Source organism: Corvus hawaiiensis, chromosome 18, assembly GCF_020740725.1.
Source record: "Corvus hawaiiensis isolate bCorHaw1 chromosome 18, bCorHaw1.pri.cur, whole genome shotgun sequence".
NCBI classification, from domain to species: Eukaryota; Metazoa; Chordata; class Aves; order Passeriformes; family Corvidae; genus Corvus; species Corvus hawaiiensis.
The window spans coordinates 9,369,630-9,387,660 of record NC_063230.1 but is presented as its reverse complement, the minus strand read 5'-3'; the positions used below and the strand labels follow the sequence as shown (position 1 = coordinate 9,387,660).

At 41.9% G+C, this 18,031-nt stretch overlaps 1 protein-coding gene across 1 annotated transcript in view; it reads right to left on the bottom strand.

The window, feature by feature from the left end:
• The window catches only part of GALNT9 (polypeptide N-acetylgalactosaminyltransferase 9), a 133,839-nt gene that overhangs the window by 105,575 nt on the left and 10,233 nt on the right, over positions 1 to 18,031 (bottom strand). Inside the window, exon 2 of the mRNA XM_048322841.1 lies at positions 3,194 to 3,374. Within this exon, the coding sequence (XP_048178798.1) occupies positions 3,194 to 3,374 (181 nt within the window). The remainder of the gene's footprint in view (positions 1 to 3,193; positions 3,375 to 18,031) is intronic.

Here is an 18,031-nt window from a genome sequence, read left to right as displayed (position 1 = left end):
TGGTACAGCCCTTAAAAAACTTGAAGTATTATATTATTTATACATCTCTGATAGATTTAAAAAAATCTCTGATATTGAGAAGAAAAAGCTGAGATGCATTTATTATACCACGCTAGAATCAAACTACAATTTTGTAATTATTGTGTGATTTGGAATCACAAGCAAGTTGTTTACTGCCATTGCCTCTATTTGGCACACAAACACAACATGCACAAAATTTGCTCTTGTCTCCTGTACCAACACAAATTTGTATCCTAAAGAAAAGGTGTCTGAGCTAAAAGGAATATCTGCAGTGGCAGCAGCAGGTAGGAAAGCAGAACCAAATGTGAGAAAAGCATCTCGAGGGCAGGAGTACCCACCCAGGCTTGAGACTTTGCTTCACTGGAAGGACAGGGAGGTGACTCCAATTTAGGAGCCTTCATGGTCATGCTGGCTGACTGTGCACCTCTGTAGTGCAACATACTTTTTAATTTGCTGCATGGGGATGAAAGTATCTCCTGAAAAGCAATTAAACTGTCAAATGTTTATGAACCTATGCTTGCAGATGGAACAGAAGGCTTATTCTATCAGAATAAGATAGCGGACAGCAGTAAGAGGGGAGCTCAAATGAACTAAAATACAGTATTTCTCATCAAGCTTGGAATGTTACAAGTCCCAAGTTTGCATACTGAAATCACGTTTACTTTCATAAATTGTGCCTATGCAATGCAAACTTGAGTATGAATTCTCCCAGTTCATATCTTTAATACCTACTGGTATGTGCAAATACATAGATTGAATATTTGAAATGGAAGCCAGAATGGAGAGAAAGTAGAGTTTAATACTGTGGGGATGTAAATTGAGGTAAGTGTTTTTGTTCACAGGCTGGCCATGGACTTTGTACATAGCCTTGGACATTGATTCTACCTTGCTTCTCAATTTAAAAATGAAAAGCCCTCTCTTTTTAAAAATGAACAGTTCTGGGAATTACATGAATATAAATCACAAGCAAACGGAGAAGTGCTCAGTGATGGAGAGGGGAGGGCAAGTCAGCACACAGAGAAGCTGGACAAGCAGGGTTTTTCAAAGCCTGTCTCAAGCTCCTGGAGGTTCAGTTCTCTCCAAAACATAATTAGAGCAGAGTGTCTAAACCAAACAGTCAAGCTCAGCTTTGGTACATGTCCTTCTTATGCTCGTGGCCCCAGAGCTGGATGCAGTTCCAGGTGGGTGTCACAAGAGTGGAGCAGAGGGGCAGAATCCCCTCCCTTCCCTGCTGTCCATGGTGAGGGATGAGCCCAGGACACATTTGCTTTCTGGACTCTGAGTGTGCTGGGCCATGTTGAGCTCTGTGTCAACCAACACCCCCATGTCCTCCTCCTCAGGGCTGCTCTCAATCCATCTAAGTGGGCAAAAGTCTTCGTATACCAAGACCTTCTACCTTCTCCAAACTGTCACTCATTTTCCATAGCAAAATCAGTCTGAAGGGCTTTCCTGTGACTCATAAGCATCTAGAGACAAGTGCATCAATTGCAGCATCTAGATTTAAGTAGAACCACCTCAGAAGTGTCAAACCATGGCAAGGAAGGCAGTTCTCCCAGTAACTCAGACATTTAATCATGTGGCATGGCCTTCTGAGATACCCACAATGAGAGATAAGCTCATCTGAATGACGCATCAAAGCTTCTAAGTAAAACTGTGGGAGAGCATAATCTGAAGTGAAACATCACTGCATTGCAAATGGTCTCATGCCTCTGACAGCTGCTGAGCTGGATTCAAGCTCTGCAGCCTTTGCTTTTGCATTTCCTAGCAGAACACATCTCATTTATCCTCATCCCCCACAGCAGCAAAAGCCAGCCAGGTCAAACCTCACCGACCTCCATTCGGGAAACTTCACTTTGACTTTAAGGGTCTCTAGGCCAGACCTGATGCACAACTCCAATATTTGCATAACTACAGACTCCTTTTCCCCCAGCATAATCCCACGGTGGATTTTTATGATACATCACAAGAGACAAGAGACGAGGAGAGACGAGACCATTGAACGAGTCCGTGTACTTGCATCAAATGTGGTATCAAGGTAAATTGTTTTCTCTTTGCCACTTCTGTTACCTGGGTTTTCTTTTCTATAGCAAGGGTTTGAGAAAACAAAACCTGAGTCAATACTTCTGAGATCAGATTAATATGTAACACAGCTAATGAAATTTCTAGTTAAGCTGAAGTTTTGGTTTTGGCAGCTTGAACTGCCTAAAATCCTAATTCAATTGCAATCTACTCACAGAGCACAGCTGTTTTGCTTGGCTAAACTTTTCTCACCACTTAATAAGATACTTTTTTATTTAACTTTCAGTTCTGCCTAGGAGCCCCAGTGGGTCTTTTAAAACAGAAGATTATTATTAGAAATTAATTAAGTATTCTTTTCAATTCTGTCTCCTGAGAGCAACTAGGCATTGTTGCTGATCTCCTCCGCATTAAGACATTACTGATTGTCATTCATGGGATGACAGTGCGGATGTCTCATCTGGAAAATATATAACTCCATAAATATGAAAGATCTGAAAGTTATTTAATACAAAATATAATAAATCAGTGCAAATAATAAACATGTAATTGCAATGTCAAGCATAGCACGGGCGTGTGAAGACTATAAACGCTGGAATAAAAATAGACACACATTCCAAAGACAAAAAAAATCTTACTGCAATTACAGGACGCCGATGGATTGCACTTAGTCTTTGTTTCAGCACACTGCAAACCCTGACTAAACAATTCTAAGAATATCAGATGCAATTAAAGACAGCTGATTTGATAAGTTGGGGTTATTTTTAAGGGACTGGCGACTATAAAGTGTTTGTTGCACTGCCCCACTCCCACTGCATGTGACTACGAGAAGCTCAGATTAAAGCTGCCACCTCTGAAGGCTTTCTCTAAATGAACCAAACCCAGTAAGCACTGATATCCTGATGTAGTTTTTGATCTGAGGCCTTGAATGTGCATATTAATGCACTACTGACAGAATTAGCTATGCATTTAATGTGGCACTTCCTGCTTGAGATGGCAGTGGTCTATTTAATTTTCACTCAGCTCAGGGCTATCTGTACAAGTAACTGCTGTCGTATTCCAACCAGGAGGGGATGTGAAGAGAAGAATGCCACCATGGGTCAACAGAACAACAACCAATCTCTTACTCCTAATAATAATGCAGAATTCAACTTACTTTTTTGGTCTGTAGTCAGGGATGGACCTGTCCAGTGATATCCTGTCACTGAGCTGGGCATTGTAACCATATTCTTCATACTTAGTCTCTGATTCGTGGCTATCATCTCTCAGGGTAGCAGCCATTCCCCCCTGGCCCAAGCCTCCTGGACCTTCAACTAATCCCATGGGCTTTGCCAGACCTAAATGAAATAGATAAAAAAAAAAAAAAAAATCGAATTATTAATATAAAGTATACGGACAGAACCTCTTCTGTGACCACAGAATATTTTCAGATGAATGAGATCTGAATTCCCAGGAATCTCAGCTCTGAAACCCTCATGGCTCTGTGGAAATTATCCTCAGCTTTCCAAACCAGAGTCCAAGTCAACACATCTTGTAGTATCTGTGCATAATGAGCAAACGATAAAGAATCAATTAGCAGCTTTCACAACTTCTTCTTTTTCCATAATGCCTGATTATTGTTAAGATAATTAAGAAAAAATTTTCCCCATAAGAACTGGAAGATTTCCCCATGTAGCCCTTTATAGCTTCCCTCATTTTAAGGGAGAGATGTCGAATTTCTACCACATGTGGGTGTGCCAGTTTAACTCCACATTAATGTCAGTTCTGGTATCTGCTCTGTGACTCCAAGACCACTGCAGCTTTGGTCAAGCTTTGGTTCCCGTGTTGGGGACACAGCTATGGACTGGTCACCAGCTTCTGCTGGGTAGGAAATACAGGATAAAGCTGATTTCACTGCCTGAGTCAAACAGATAGGTTGTTTGGACTCAGCTGCACACCCTGCCCAGCCTGTTCCCACAAAGATGTGCTAAAACTATTTTAATGGAGCTGACACTGTCTCTCACCTGGAAATCACTCCAGATTTCCTCTGTACTTCACATCTGACAAATGAAATATGTAAGATACTCAGCTCTGTACAGCTCACAGCAGCAGAAAGTTTGGACACTTGGTAAGTGCTGAGAAATTAGCCAGTCAACAATGCCTTTACAGGTTTCATTCACTGGTCAACTCAAAAATAAAAGTAAAACAAAACTAAACCAACATAAAAAATGTCCATATGATCACATCGCCAAGAACCTCTTCCATGGCAACAGGCATTTAATTTGGTGCTGAATTCCCATAAATAAGCTCCTCAAATATCCTGTGTTTAATGCCAAAGCTTTCCTTTCCAAAAGGCTCGCTATCAACAAGTCATTATAAGCGACAAAGCTATTTATAATAATCTCAGGAATACCATACAGCAATGTGTGACTCTCCCCCAAATCATTTACGACACCAAGTAAAGCAATTAGAGTTTGACCTGCTCAACATTTTTCAAATCAAGACTTTTTCAAGAGGAAAAGTCATTATTTCAACTAAATGATTAAAAAAGAAAGGGAGAAACTGTCAGCACTTGGTAGCAACAAACACATATGGCAGTACAAATGTGGGACCGGCTTCTCCAAGGCGCATTAAGGAGGGCAGTTCAGACCCTCATGAAGGAATTCTCTTGCATCTCACTGCTAACAATGTCCTTACCTGTTATAGCTCCATCAACATCTCTGTTTCATGACAGGACAGACCACAGAGACAGTGGTTCATTACTGGTCTGAAAGACTAAAGTTGTGCATTTTTACTGCAGTGCTTATGACAAAATCCTGTGCTAATATAAAGTGCAACTATACAAACAAATTAACATAAAAGGGCTGAGTACCTGCAGTACTCAGGAATTCCGCTACTGAATTTCAGACACTCCCTACAAAAATACATCAATACTGCAATCAGTGGTCCTGAGTCAGGACAGACCTTGCCAGTGTTTGTGCCTTTCACAGCTTCTTCATGCTCCTCATCACCAAGCACTGAAACATGACTAAAACGCAACACTTCTCTTGATTTCAAACCACAGAAATTCTTCTAGCTTATTAAGTGAAGCACTTCGATCCATGTTCAGTATTTCTGAAAATATTTTAGGGAGCTTAATTCTGAAGAAAACTCTAACATTTGTCCTTTTGTTTTTCAGGATGAGAGGCTATTTGGCACTTTGATTTGCCTTTGGAAAAATTAGAACAGAGGGCCCTCCATGGCTGGCCTGACAATGACTCCTTGCTCAAGTAATTACAGAAATTATATGTCTGAGACTCTAAATCTCTCCCCATCCAAAAGGAAAAACACAGCAGCCTAATCTTCCTGCATGATACAGTCTTAGACTTAACAGACACCACCAGCAGTGATGCTGCAAGCTCTGCTTTACATGCCCAATATAGGGAATCTTAAAGGGGGCTCAGTTTCAGAGAAAAGTCAGCAGTTCCCTCCAAAAAAAAGGTCAAATTATGCACTTTAAAAGTCAAAACCCCAGAAAACTTGACAAAGCCTATATCCTTGAAAGACCATAATGTGGAAATTCATTTGATGTTCATTTGGAATCATCTAGGCTTGGTTCTGATATAACATCAAAACAAATTGAAGATGACTTCATTCAAATTAACTGACCTGCTTTAATGAAAGGGTTTCCAAGATGTGGTGTGCTCATTTGACTTGAAGCAACAATTTAATTCCAGTAGTTGAAACCTTTATTCTTCATACTACATGTTCTTGCAGTTTATGGAACAAAACTCTTCGAGTCTTTATGGCCCAAGTAATGTGAGAATGAAACTGCCAACCCACAGGAAGCATCAAGCAATTGGCTATTTTACTTCTGTGAGAATCATTGAGACAGCCTGCCAAACCATGCATAATGACAATTATTTCACATACCTCTTTCTAAATCTGATATTCTAGCTCTTTGTGCTGCTAATCTGATCTAGTTCTGCAAAGGAGTGATCATATGTCTGACTTGCTCTCAGAGCACACTGCTGTGAAGTTTTTTCTCTATTCCTTACCCAAATTGTAGCTTAGTCTGACTGACAGTTATTTCATCAATGCAGTAACACTGACCAGTATACAGCAGCAATTAAATAAATGATATCACATTGCTTCCTTCTTCAAGAAGAGCACTAAAGTGTCTCTAGAAGTTCTTAGGAACAATGAATATGCTAAATTTTATATATGTGCGTGTGTGTTAGATGCAGCAACTACAGGCAATGTTCCTCTATGCATGGTTAGTTAGCCAGACCCAACATAACCATGTCTCACATATTTGCATTGCATTCTCCAACTGAAAGTTGATTTGCTGTTCCTTCAGCCAGTGTCTCCTCAACAGAAGGCTTTTTCCCATCACTCTCTAAGCCAAGATGATGACTTGCTAACCCCCAAATCCACAGTTCCTGCATTGGTTAGCCTTCTAACAAAACAGAAAAGGAGTGACAGTTCAGCAGCACCTTCCCAAAACCAGGTTGGTATTAAGAGATGGGATCAGGAGACAGGTGATGGGATGAGCATCCCCCAGTCGGGCTGAAGCAGACACTGCTGGTGAATACCTTCCAGCACATCCTCCAGGCCCTCATCTGAGAGCACTTCTCTGTTTTCTTCTTTTTTTGAAGCTTATTGCAGACTTGCAGATCCTCCTCTTATCTTTGGGTTACTCACCTACAGTCCGAACTCACACCCATTTTTCCATGGCACGTGAAGCCAAGGAGGGCAAGGCACAGCAGCTTTGCTGACAGCCAGAGCCAAGGATTGAGATCACGGGGCCAGTTTTGGAATGGGGATGTGCAGAAAGGGGATGCCCAGTGAGCAGCTATTTTTAAAGCTGTCTTTTGTTTAAAATTTCTAGACTAAAAATATCTGCAGCTGATGCACTGGGAATGGTCATAGCCCATTCAACACTGCAGATGACAATGAGGTCACAAATAATTAGTGTCTGTCATTCATTTCAAATTTATTGCTCTCACTGCAGAGATTTCTGTGTAGGACAGAAATTGTTGAGAGAATGGAGAGCAGAACAAACCAGCCTTAGTTCCTTAACCAGATTAGTTACTCCACAGGATGCATAATTTTCTAGGAAGAAAAGAGATCTTCTATTTTTCATCATAAACCCTGTCACAATGGGAAAAGTACTAAGGAGATTTACACGAGAAACTATGGCAAAGGCTAGATCAGATTATGGCTGTGATTATTTTACTATCATTTTTTCTTATTTGCAACACAATTACAGGCAGCTGTAAATCAGGTTCAGCCAAGGTTCTCAGACAAAGTTACACTTTTGACAAATCAAAATAAAAATAAGTGATTGAAAATTATAACAGAATGTCAGAGCACAGACAGAACTGCTGCAAAGTCTCTGAAATGCCCTTGCTGGCCTGTCTCAGCCTTAGCTTGAGAGGGCTCCAAAGCCAGACTTCTGAGCTTTATCTACACTTACATCATCTGCACATTTGAATAATTACAGGAAAGTATTTCAGTTTATAGGACCTTAAAAGGAGGGGATAAAACATTTCCTTCTGAAAAACCTAGCATAGGTCAAAAAACCATAGTCACCTAGCAGTTCTACCTGTGACTCCTGAAACAGTTCTCTCTTTTAAACAGGAAACATAAAACTCATCAGCAGAACAGTTGTTTCCTTCCTTTTCCAATTATTATTTCTCAGCTGAAAATATCACTGCATACCATGTAAGGCAACAAAAACCTTTGGCTCCTAGCTCAACCAAGAAAAAAGAATCAGGGACAATAGCACTCCACATAGATTGACAAAGCTGACTTTTAGCATTTCCAGTTACAGCTTTGGAAGGAAAAGAAAAAAGTTCAGAGATTCTGGAATAGGTTCAGTAACAGCTTAAACAAGACTCAGTTTACAAAGTCTTTTAAAGCTATTTTTATATGAAACCACCTGTTTGGAGGCAGGAATTAGAGCAGTCGCAATTACTGAATCAGCCCTAATGCTTCCACCTTGAATTACTGTATTGTGCTAATTTTGTAATCTTGTTCTGTTGCAGCCTCAGTGAATGGCATAGCTGTAGGCATGGAGTGAAGCATTGGTCTTCCTCCTTCAGGAGCTACATGTTAGAGTGAAGCAGATGCACGAGAAAAGCAGCTGGTTGGAGGAGGAGGAAGAAAACTGCGCTACAAGTGAGCCATTCAACACTAAGCTAAAGGTCTCAGCTCACCAGATGTTTTATAATTTCATTTTAGTGATCCCTGAAAATAACTATTAGCTGACAGTTTCTAAAAGAACATGCTCACACCAGACAAAGGCTCGCTGGTGTAAACAGCCCCTTGCCTCTCACACAACCCCAGCACAGCCCCATAGGCATAAATTCAGTGAATCCATTGGCAGGTCAGTGCACCAATATTAAACCTGAGAAAGTAAAAGCATTTTGCAGTTTCTAGAATGAGGATCAACAATATGCAGAAAAAAATTCTTATTTGGAACTATTTCACTATTTGGCACTGTTTTAGCCAACTCTGTAAACAGCAGCATGCAGCAAAGGGACTTGGTAGTGTCTAGCTCATGATTCAATCTAAATGTTAAACAGATCCTGGCCCTTAATTTCTGCATATCCCAACTTTCCACATCCCAAATCAGCTTCTCCCACCATGACCCTGAAGCAAGCCTTCATAATATGTAAGATTTGCTGCCCAGAGAACTGACCTGAATTTTGCCCATATCTAAAGGTGCTCACCTTCTAAACTAGAAGGAATGCTGAATGTGGAGGAGATTTATTTTACATACAGAAACATTCAGCAAATCACATCCCACAGGCATACAAGCTCCAACTTCTGGAAACTGGAGAGAAACAAACAAAACCCCATCTAATTTAAGTAATTCCAGCATTTCCATTTATCTGAAACCCAAAACACAGTCTTATTTTTTTATAGTTGTAGTCAAGTTTGCTGCATCCTTGCTTGAAAAGTTTATGTCCCCTGCTGCCTGGTATCAGCCCCAAGTATCTCTGCAGATGTATCAGGGAGAAGACAAACAGCATCCTGCAGCTGATGGCTTGAAAAGGAAAACAGTACAGCAACTTGAAGCAGTTAATATACAACTTTTTGGCTCTGAAAACAGGAGGTGCAGTGGTTTTGTAGCTTAACCTCATCTCAAGACCCCAATGGAAAGCCTGAGACCATATTTCTCAGTCCTGATGCCCAGATGAGAGGGAATCCTATAAGACATCCATCTGTGAGAAGACTGCTGAATGGTGGTGAGGGGATGAAGGGATTTGGCAGCTCTGCCTGTAAGGGGGCTGCTCCTTTCCCACCCACAGAAGCCACTCAGCAGAGAGTGCAGAACCAGGTGCCTTGGAAATTACATAGATTAGGACAAATTACCTGGAAAGAGGACCAATATCCAACCCCTCGTGTGCTTTGCCATATGTTTCTTCTTCAAAACAGGGACTTTTCCAGGTTGCAGAGAGCACTCTGAGACACAACATCTGTCAGGTGCTCAAAATACATTATATGGAAAATTCCATAAAGATGCCCAGGGCTGTTCTCAGCATCTGGGCTGGAAGCTGACCCTTATTCCATCCTACACACTCTGCTCCCACCATATTGATGCTTTAATCTTTAAATCCTACATGGTAAGTCCTACCAGGACAGGATTTGGCCAGAACAGATTTTTCCCTTAGTGTTTCCCTAGCATGTAGTCCAGAATCAGGATGCCACTGCAGCAGATGCTACATGAGCCCAAAAAGACAGTTCCCACCCCAAAGAACTCGCTATCAATGGAGACAAGAACCAGATGCAAGAAAGATAATGAAGAAAGAAGACATGAAGACAATATAACGTGGTCAAGGTGTTTCTGAAATTATCCTTTTTGTAGAAAAGCTTGTGATAAAAGCTCCCTACTCAATCAGGTTATTTTGAGATGACGAAAGGTGGCAGTTCTGTGTCTGTAGAGGGAAGGAGTCCATGGAGACCTCTGGTAAAGCTGCCCCATGCCAAATGGAAGAGTCCTACCACATGACTTCACACTTTGAAGAAGAGGAGAGGAATAGCTGAGGAAATAAAAAGACTGAGGGCCAGGTGTAGGAGACAGGCATAGTAGGACAAACTGTGTTAGTCATCTTGGCACAATGTGGAGAGGGATCTAGTTCAGCAGTGTTGACAAAAGGCCTGCTGGGGACAGAAAGGAACACAATGTCCTTGCAGAGCCACGTTCTCTCTGGATCTGCTGTTCAGTGGTGCAGCACACACACCACTGCCCTCTTACAGGCCTAATCTTTTGTTCCTTGGCTTCACAGAAACTGCAGCATTGCGTAGGCTACTGCCTCTCTAGACACAAAATTCATTAGTGCTTTTTAATTGGAAGAAATACTGTGTTTTTATGTACAGATATCTAATATCAAAAGTAATTGCTTTTATAGAACACTCATTTGGAGCTGGTTTCCCCTTGAGATGAGAAAATGTATTCTAATTACAACAGATAATTCAGGAGGAGATAAACAGATTGACAATCGGAAGGACCAAGAAATAGCAGCTGTACAGTCCATTGGAGATGAAGATAAAAGCTCATCATTTGTGAGGTAGGACACTGACCCCAAATTTACAGAGAGGTGCCAGAGTTTTGCCAGAAGTTTGATATAAACAAAAATCGATTTCCTCCTCAAGCAAGGAAGAGCTATGTGATATATTTAGAGAGACAAAATAAAAAGCCCCTATCCCATGTGGATAATTTTAAATTATATGTGTAACTCAGATTTAAAAAAAAAATTTCATTTCAGTGATCAAAAAGATCACTCACAGAGAAAGATCACTTTGTTATCTTTAAATAAATAACAGATGCCACGATTCTTCTGGAAGTTTTAAAATCTCAGATGACTCGTGGTTTGTGCTGGTGAAACATAAAATGGATTTTTCTCTTTAGGGCTTTGGAGGAAAGCCAGAAAACTCCTCTGGTGATGGCATAATCTGGAGTTGAGGGGGAGGAGCTGAAATGTTGGTGTATCTGCCTGGCAGCCCACTGATATTAAAAGGAGACAAAATCTGAGTGTCATCAGTTTGGCACCTGTCCTCTGGCAGTGGCCAGTACCTGAGGCTTCAGAGGAAATGAAACACAGATGATAAAGCACTTGGCCAATTAAACTCTGCACAGTCCCTGGAAGCAGAGTTCCTTTCTGAACCCCATGGGCAGGTAACTAAAGCCCTGAAGCATAATATTAGATTACCCTCATTATCTTAACTCAGACAGGTAGAAACAGGGCATAAAACTACGCAGTGTCCTTTAAAAGCCCGGCCACTAACATTAGATTCAATGGGCTCCTGCAGCAATGAATTCTCTGGTACTGTTACGGCCAGAGCGTCACCAACTCACATGAAATGGATCATCTGCATCAATATATTAGATTTTCTTTAGTTTTTCCAGGGAAACAGAGGTGAAAACTCTTGGGAAAGTGATCATTAAAACAATAACAGAGCCATTCTAGAGGAAGAGAAAGGGACTTCTCCTTGAAAAGCTCCACAGTGCAAGAGATAAAACTTTGCAGCTGTTTAATTAGATTCAGGAACAAGCTGGTCCAGCCAAGTTAAAGGGCTTTTGTTTCATAAATGAGGAAACTATCTTTTGTATCTTTTGAAAAGCAAGGAGTTTGCTTGTATTAATCAAAGGCAGGGAAGGAAAGCAGTGGAGCACTGCAGGAAGGGAGTTGTGACCCAAGGTCTGGCAGGATGGATCCCACAGCTGGAAAGCTGCTGTTCGATGCAATGGCATTTCCTTGACCCTACAGAGCTGACTGCACACCTCTAACCATTAAAAATACCCCTTTGACTTCTGATGCAATTCAGGATGAGAAGTCCCTGACTGCTCTATTCTCAGACCGGCTCCACTCCAACAGTCAATCCCACAGGCCCAGGTTCCAAAAGGGAAAAAAAAATATCTTTAAACACAAGGAATAATAATAAAAAAAATCTATCTAATTTCAGGTCCTATGCAGGTTTGTACTATTCCATACTTCATTGTGCTGATGTTAAAGTCCAAACTCATCAAAGGCTCTACCACATCTGACATTGCCCAACCTGCCAAATTACTGCCTTTCAGCCCAGGATTCACCCTTGGGTCTCTGTCTCAGAAGGGTTTTGTCCAAGGTTAAGGAAGACTCCTCTCCTGCTCAAAGGTGTTTGGAGAGCCCCGACAAGGGCCAGACAAGCCCATCTCCTGCAGCATCATTTTGCAGTCACGCTCCACATTATTAGCAGACACTCATATGCCTCCCTGCTCATTTACCTAAACAGCCTGCTATTAAATTAAACTAACATAATCACACAGAAAGCTTTCCCAACAACAAAGTCATATAGAACACTTTGCCATTCGTACAGCTGAAAAGCTTCCGGTTGTTCAGCTCATTTTGCACAGCAGAGGATGGCAGCATTAAACCCAGACGTGGGAGCTGCTGGAGCTCAGAGTCACATCGTGCTTGAAAGCAGATCTCGATTTTCCACTGTTGTGAAATTAGTCACTGAGTTCACCCCTGGCAATGCAACCACAATAAAGAGCCAGTGTTAACCACTACAGACTTGCTGGCTACATCCACTGTTCTCCCTTCCGTGCTCCAAGAGTCACTGCCTGCTCCCCTACTGGCCATGAGAAAGTGAAATTATCTGAGAAAATCCCCGACTTTGTCAGAGCAGGGCTGGTTCTCTCTCTGCTGCCTCTCCACCTTATCATCGGACATTTCTCCTTGGGAATAGATGGGAGAAGAGATCAGCTGCTATTGAGGATGTGAGATTTCAAATATTTCCACCCAATCTCTTGAAAAACAGTTAATTTGGACATTGGTTTTCACAAGTGCCAGAGAGAGCCCCGAGTCCTCCCTTTTCCTTTCAGTGTGGCATTGCCTTAAAAACTCTGTAAAGGTGACATACATTTTCTTTTTTGCATCGTTGCACATCAATTTCAAAACACACTTACTTTCCTGACAGACTGTCTATTTTAGATCTGTAGATATGTGTATTTTTCTTGACCTGTCTTTGCATTCTTCCTTTTCAGGCGCATCTTTGACACCTCTCAGGGAGCTTAGCTTGGGAATTTGGTTGGGACAGAACTCTCACCTCTGCTTTTCCTCTTCTTTCCTCCCTTCACTTTATCTTCATATCTCATGTCAACATACACCACAGCTGTGTCTTGCTTGTCAGTGCCAGGCTGCAGTGCCTCCTTCCATCAACCTCTTAATGTGTGTATGATTTAATTTTCTGCCAGCAGGACAAGTCAGCTCAAAACCAAACAAAGGACACATTTTAAATGGCAAAAATACAGTCCTGAATCCAGCATCTAAACCAAAATGCTTAGAAATTAACAAATTATGGCAAGTTTGAAGCTAAAATGCATGAAGAAAGTTATTATGCAGAGTCCTCCTGATTGATATGAAGTGACAGCCACATTTATAGCAGATCTATCTACCAGAGGATGTGTCCAAATAAAGGTCTGAGTCTCTCCTGCTCACAGAGGAGGAATAGAAGGAGTCTACAGTGCTGAGAATCTTACTTGGTTTTGAAGTGCCTTGCTATTGTTCAAGGAAATGTTGAGTCTGGATTTGGTTTTGGCTGTAGAAAGGAAAGCTTTAGTTCTTGATATTCATAAAAGAAAGCCTATTTAGAAATGAAAGACATGATGTTGCATGGATAGCTTATAACATACAATTAATCAGGGATTTATCAAGGACAAATAACAAGAATTAGGTACTGCATTCTCTGGGGGAAGCAAATCAAAGGATGAGATAGCTTTGCAAAAGAAAGGAGAAGTGAAGATAAATAGCAATTGCCGATAAATTTGAGAAAATAAAGATGTAATGTTAGGGAAAAAATATTGGCACAATGTTTTATTTAAAAGTGGTAATAAAAACATTGCTTACTTTGATTTCTGCCCTTTCTGGTTTATTGTTGATATAAAGATAAATTGACTCAGACTTCCCAGGAGCAGGAAAGCTACAATCCAGTACTACAGGCACTTTAAAAACCAGCCCTGCTATAATAACTGATTCATTATTAACAAGATTGGCTTCATTGCGTGTGGGTATTTGTACGAATGGACTGTGACCTAGGGCTGGTTTGGGCCCTGACAAACCCACAGCAGGACCACTGGGCTTGTCTTGGAAAAGGATGCATTTGGTAACAATGTGCTGCTTTGATCCACCTACAGAGCATGTTTAAATTACCACACATACATAGAATTCAGATCATACGTAAAGACAATGGCCACGTTTTTGAAGTTGTGGATCTACCTTCTTCAATTTACCTTCCTAATGCCACTGACTGCAATAGTGCTTACCTGGTTTCCACCAAGGCAATGTAAAGAGAAACTCAAGTTTTCAGAGACTCAATTTTACTTTGAGCTTTCCTTTCCCTTATGCCAAAATTCCATGAAAGAATGAATGTCCCTGTCCCCTGATGTGTCTCCAGCTTGTACTTACGACTACATTATGAGGTGTTCAATTACACAGTAAAGAGAGAAACGAGGACAGTGATAGAAGGTGCCTTTATACAGGAGAAGATCATCCTTCAGTGGAGAGACTGGAATGAATCAAAATTTGAATTTCAGAAACCCGAGTTCTGAGTTTACAGCTTGGGCTCATCCCTCCTCAAGGACACAAAGCAGACGCACTCGCTGGTCACGCTTAAACTTCAGGTCACACCCACATTTCTCCTTAGCAGAAAGAGCTCCCCAGCATCAAGTGGTGCCAGAGAAAGGCAGGGCTGAGCCCCCTGGGCCATGAGGGAGATGTGATGAGATGAGCAGCAGGACATGCGTCACGCTGCCGAGCACAGAGCGCGCGGCATCACTGCTCGGCTCCTAATTCAATTATTCACTCCCTGCTGAAAGGCACTGAGACAGGTTAGTGGGACCCGAGTCTGCCATTTCAGCAGGCTGAAAATAAAGCAGGCTCTCCTGCAGTACTGGTGTAGTGTCAGGGAAATGTCATGCTGCTGTAGTTATTAACTGAAATAAGCAGGAAAGTAGAGAAAAAAATGCTTGTGCTAACATATTGCAAATTAACAGAGCAAGCAAAGGAGTTCAAGGTGGATATCTGAGTCTGGTTCCTTTAAAAGCTCAAAATTTAGTTTTCCTGATTGTGTTTAAATAAGTAAAAACCCCATTTGTTACCAATATGATTTTTAGCCTGGTTTGCTAAGAAAAAACATTTTGTGGGATCATGCTGTCTCCATTTGTCTATCAGTCTGCTTCCCTCTCTATACTCTCCCCTCACTCTGATCGTTAGATTTCGAGGACTGCTTCTAACTTCAGCCAAAGCTTGGCAGACAGTCAGAGGTCTCCAAAAATTACATTTCCTTGAGTGTCACAGAAGCCAACACCTGGGAAGAAAGTGCCATTAAAATGCTCCTCCTGGGAGAAGAGGTTTGGTGAAAGATCAAACACAAGAGACCTCTTGGAGCTGTTAGAGACCACCCAAGAATTCACTTGTGGGATGCCAAGCCACAAGAAAGTCAGTTTTCTTGGTTTAGCTGCTCAAGGAGCTAAACACATATTTTTAGGATTCAATGTGTTAATTACTAAGTGTCTAGGTCTGTTGGCAGTCTGGCAGTCATACAGACCATTGATTAACAAGATCACAAAGTTAACCTGAGGACACAGATAAGGGGAGGGGAGCAGGGGAGGAGAGATAGGCTGTCACCAAGGGTGAAGAGCACAGGATGGCCCCCCTGGAAATTCAGCAGCTCAAAATATTTTCTTGACCCCAGCACTGGAGCTGCTCCTTCTGCCCCCAGTTCCAGTTTCTGTGAGCTCACACACTCTGCTTCTAGTCAGGTGTTAGTGGCAATGATGAGAACCAGGGTAAGTGATAAAAGAGTGTGTTTTTTGGCCACAGATTAGGGGATTCCTACTGAAATAATGAGGTATGTGTGGGATCCCATTTAAAACTACTTTCTCATGTTAAAGAAAATTTACATGGAAAGGCCTGACTTGCTAGATTAGCACTTCTACCCTTGGAAAGGGAGAACACAGAGGTGAGGCACCATGACAGCAGGGCACCCAACTCCATGCAGCTCTGCCTGTTTCCCCTGGAATTTATTAAGAAATTAATCCTTCTGATTGCTTATAGTAGGAGTGCTTTTCCCTCCCTACCTTTGAAAGGAATATAAAGTAAGATATGATCCCAAACCCACAAAGCCTCATGAGCAGAGGAGCAAACAGAACCTCTCTTTCTCTTTTTAACAGGAAATTTTTCAGTTCAATATCTGTTTAAATACTTCTGAAAATAATCAACCTCTAGTTTCACAACCATATGCTGAGGCGCTGAGAGCCCACAGGCATGCAATATCACCCATCAAACAGATTAGAGGCATCTTCTTCCAGCTCAGGGACAAATCCAGAAGCCTATAGGCTGATTTCTGTTTCTACAATGAATTTCCATCCAAAAATATCATTTTGCTTTATGACAGTACAATGTGTCAGCCTGCCCTCACACAGAGCACTGCCTAGTCATGTCTAATTGGTGCTGATCCTGCATGAGCTGTCCTGTCCTTTGGGCCTGGTTCTGACTTTGCTGCTCAGTGCCATCAGGAAGCCATGCAAGAGCTTCTCTCCCTCGAAACTGGTCCACAAGAGGTATCAACACTCCATGTTAAGATGCATTGTCAAACTGTGCTATGGGCTTTCCCAAAGTGACCTGTCCTGCATGGTGCTGCCAAGGGGAGCTCCACCTCTCCTTATTAAGGCTAGAGCAGTTCTGCCATGAGTTGGGCACAGACCCTGACCTCAGTTCGCTCATCCCATGAGCACTTCCATCAACTATAAGCAACTGCAGTAAGAAAAATTTCACCCTGGCCTCATTCTTCCACAGGCTCCACTGTGTCTCCAAGACTCTGTTTGTGCTCCAGCTTCTTGTCAGCATGATTAAAGGCTGAGAGATGCCTAAACAAGTAGTCCTGTAACATATGCAAAAATCCTTCTGCAGTGATCAGCTCCTTCTGCGAGGGCTGCATCGCTTAGCCCGTGTCCCTTGGCGTGCTGGGCTGCTCCATCCTGGCTTCAAAGTTGAGGCCATGTCTTTGTTCCCTCATAAATATTTCTCCTCCATTTGCGCACATCTTTTGTTCGCTCTTCCCATTGTGTAAAGAAGACTGAATATTCTCACTCTGTGAACTTTTTAATGTGTGACAGAAAGAGGGAGACAAAGAATCCAGTTATTAGGCAGATCAGGTTCAGAATGAATCACAGAAGAAATTCTTCCTTCCATGACCTCATCTGAGAGGGCTCTCTGCAGCCTGGCTTTGAGTGATGTGGGCCTGGAATGGGAACATAGCTGAGAATATGGGACCCATACCAAGCTGACTCTTTCAGGAAGCAGAAGGTTTTACATATAACCCCACTGGATACAAGCATTATAAAAGCCACTTCCTTTCCAGCATTAATTTTCTTTTGAATGGAAACACATTGAGCCAGATGGATCTATTTCAGGAGGAAGCTCAGGCTGGCACAGGTCTAAAATGAAAGATTATTGAGTTTGTGTGTTCAGAGCTGGAATGGCTGAGGGTGAAGTGTTCAGTGCAGGTGCTGACATGGCCATGTCCGTGCCTAAAGGAGCACCCCACGAAGGATGTGTTGAGTGAGTTTGCCAAATATTAAATTGAAGAAATATGTGACATTTATAATTAATACCTGCAAACATTTTCACTGCTCCTTACAATACTAGCAGTGAATAAGCAAAAGACATTTTTCAACTGCTGAGAAAGTTGCAACTTCTGGCAGATGCAAAAGTTCATTAAAGAGTGGTAGAAACAACTGGTCACCTGGAAGAAATACATAAAGCAGGCTCCAGTGGAGAATTTGGCTGCCCACATCCCTGCGATGGTTTTTGAGTCAGCAGCCTAAATCCACAGACCTGGGTCCTGGGGATTCTCCATGTGACACAGAAATTATGTAACAGAACTACCAAAAACAAAGTGGTTTCCAAACCCAAGGCCAGCACAGGCTCACACCTAAGCCACTCAACCACCCATTTTTCCAAGCCAAACCCACTGATTGCTT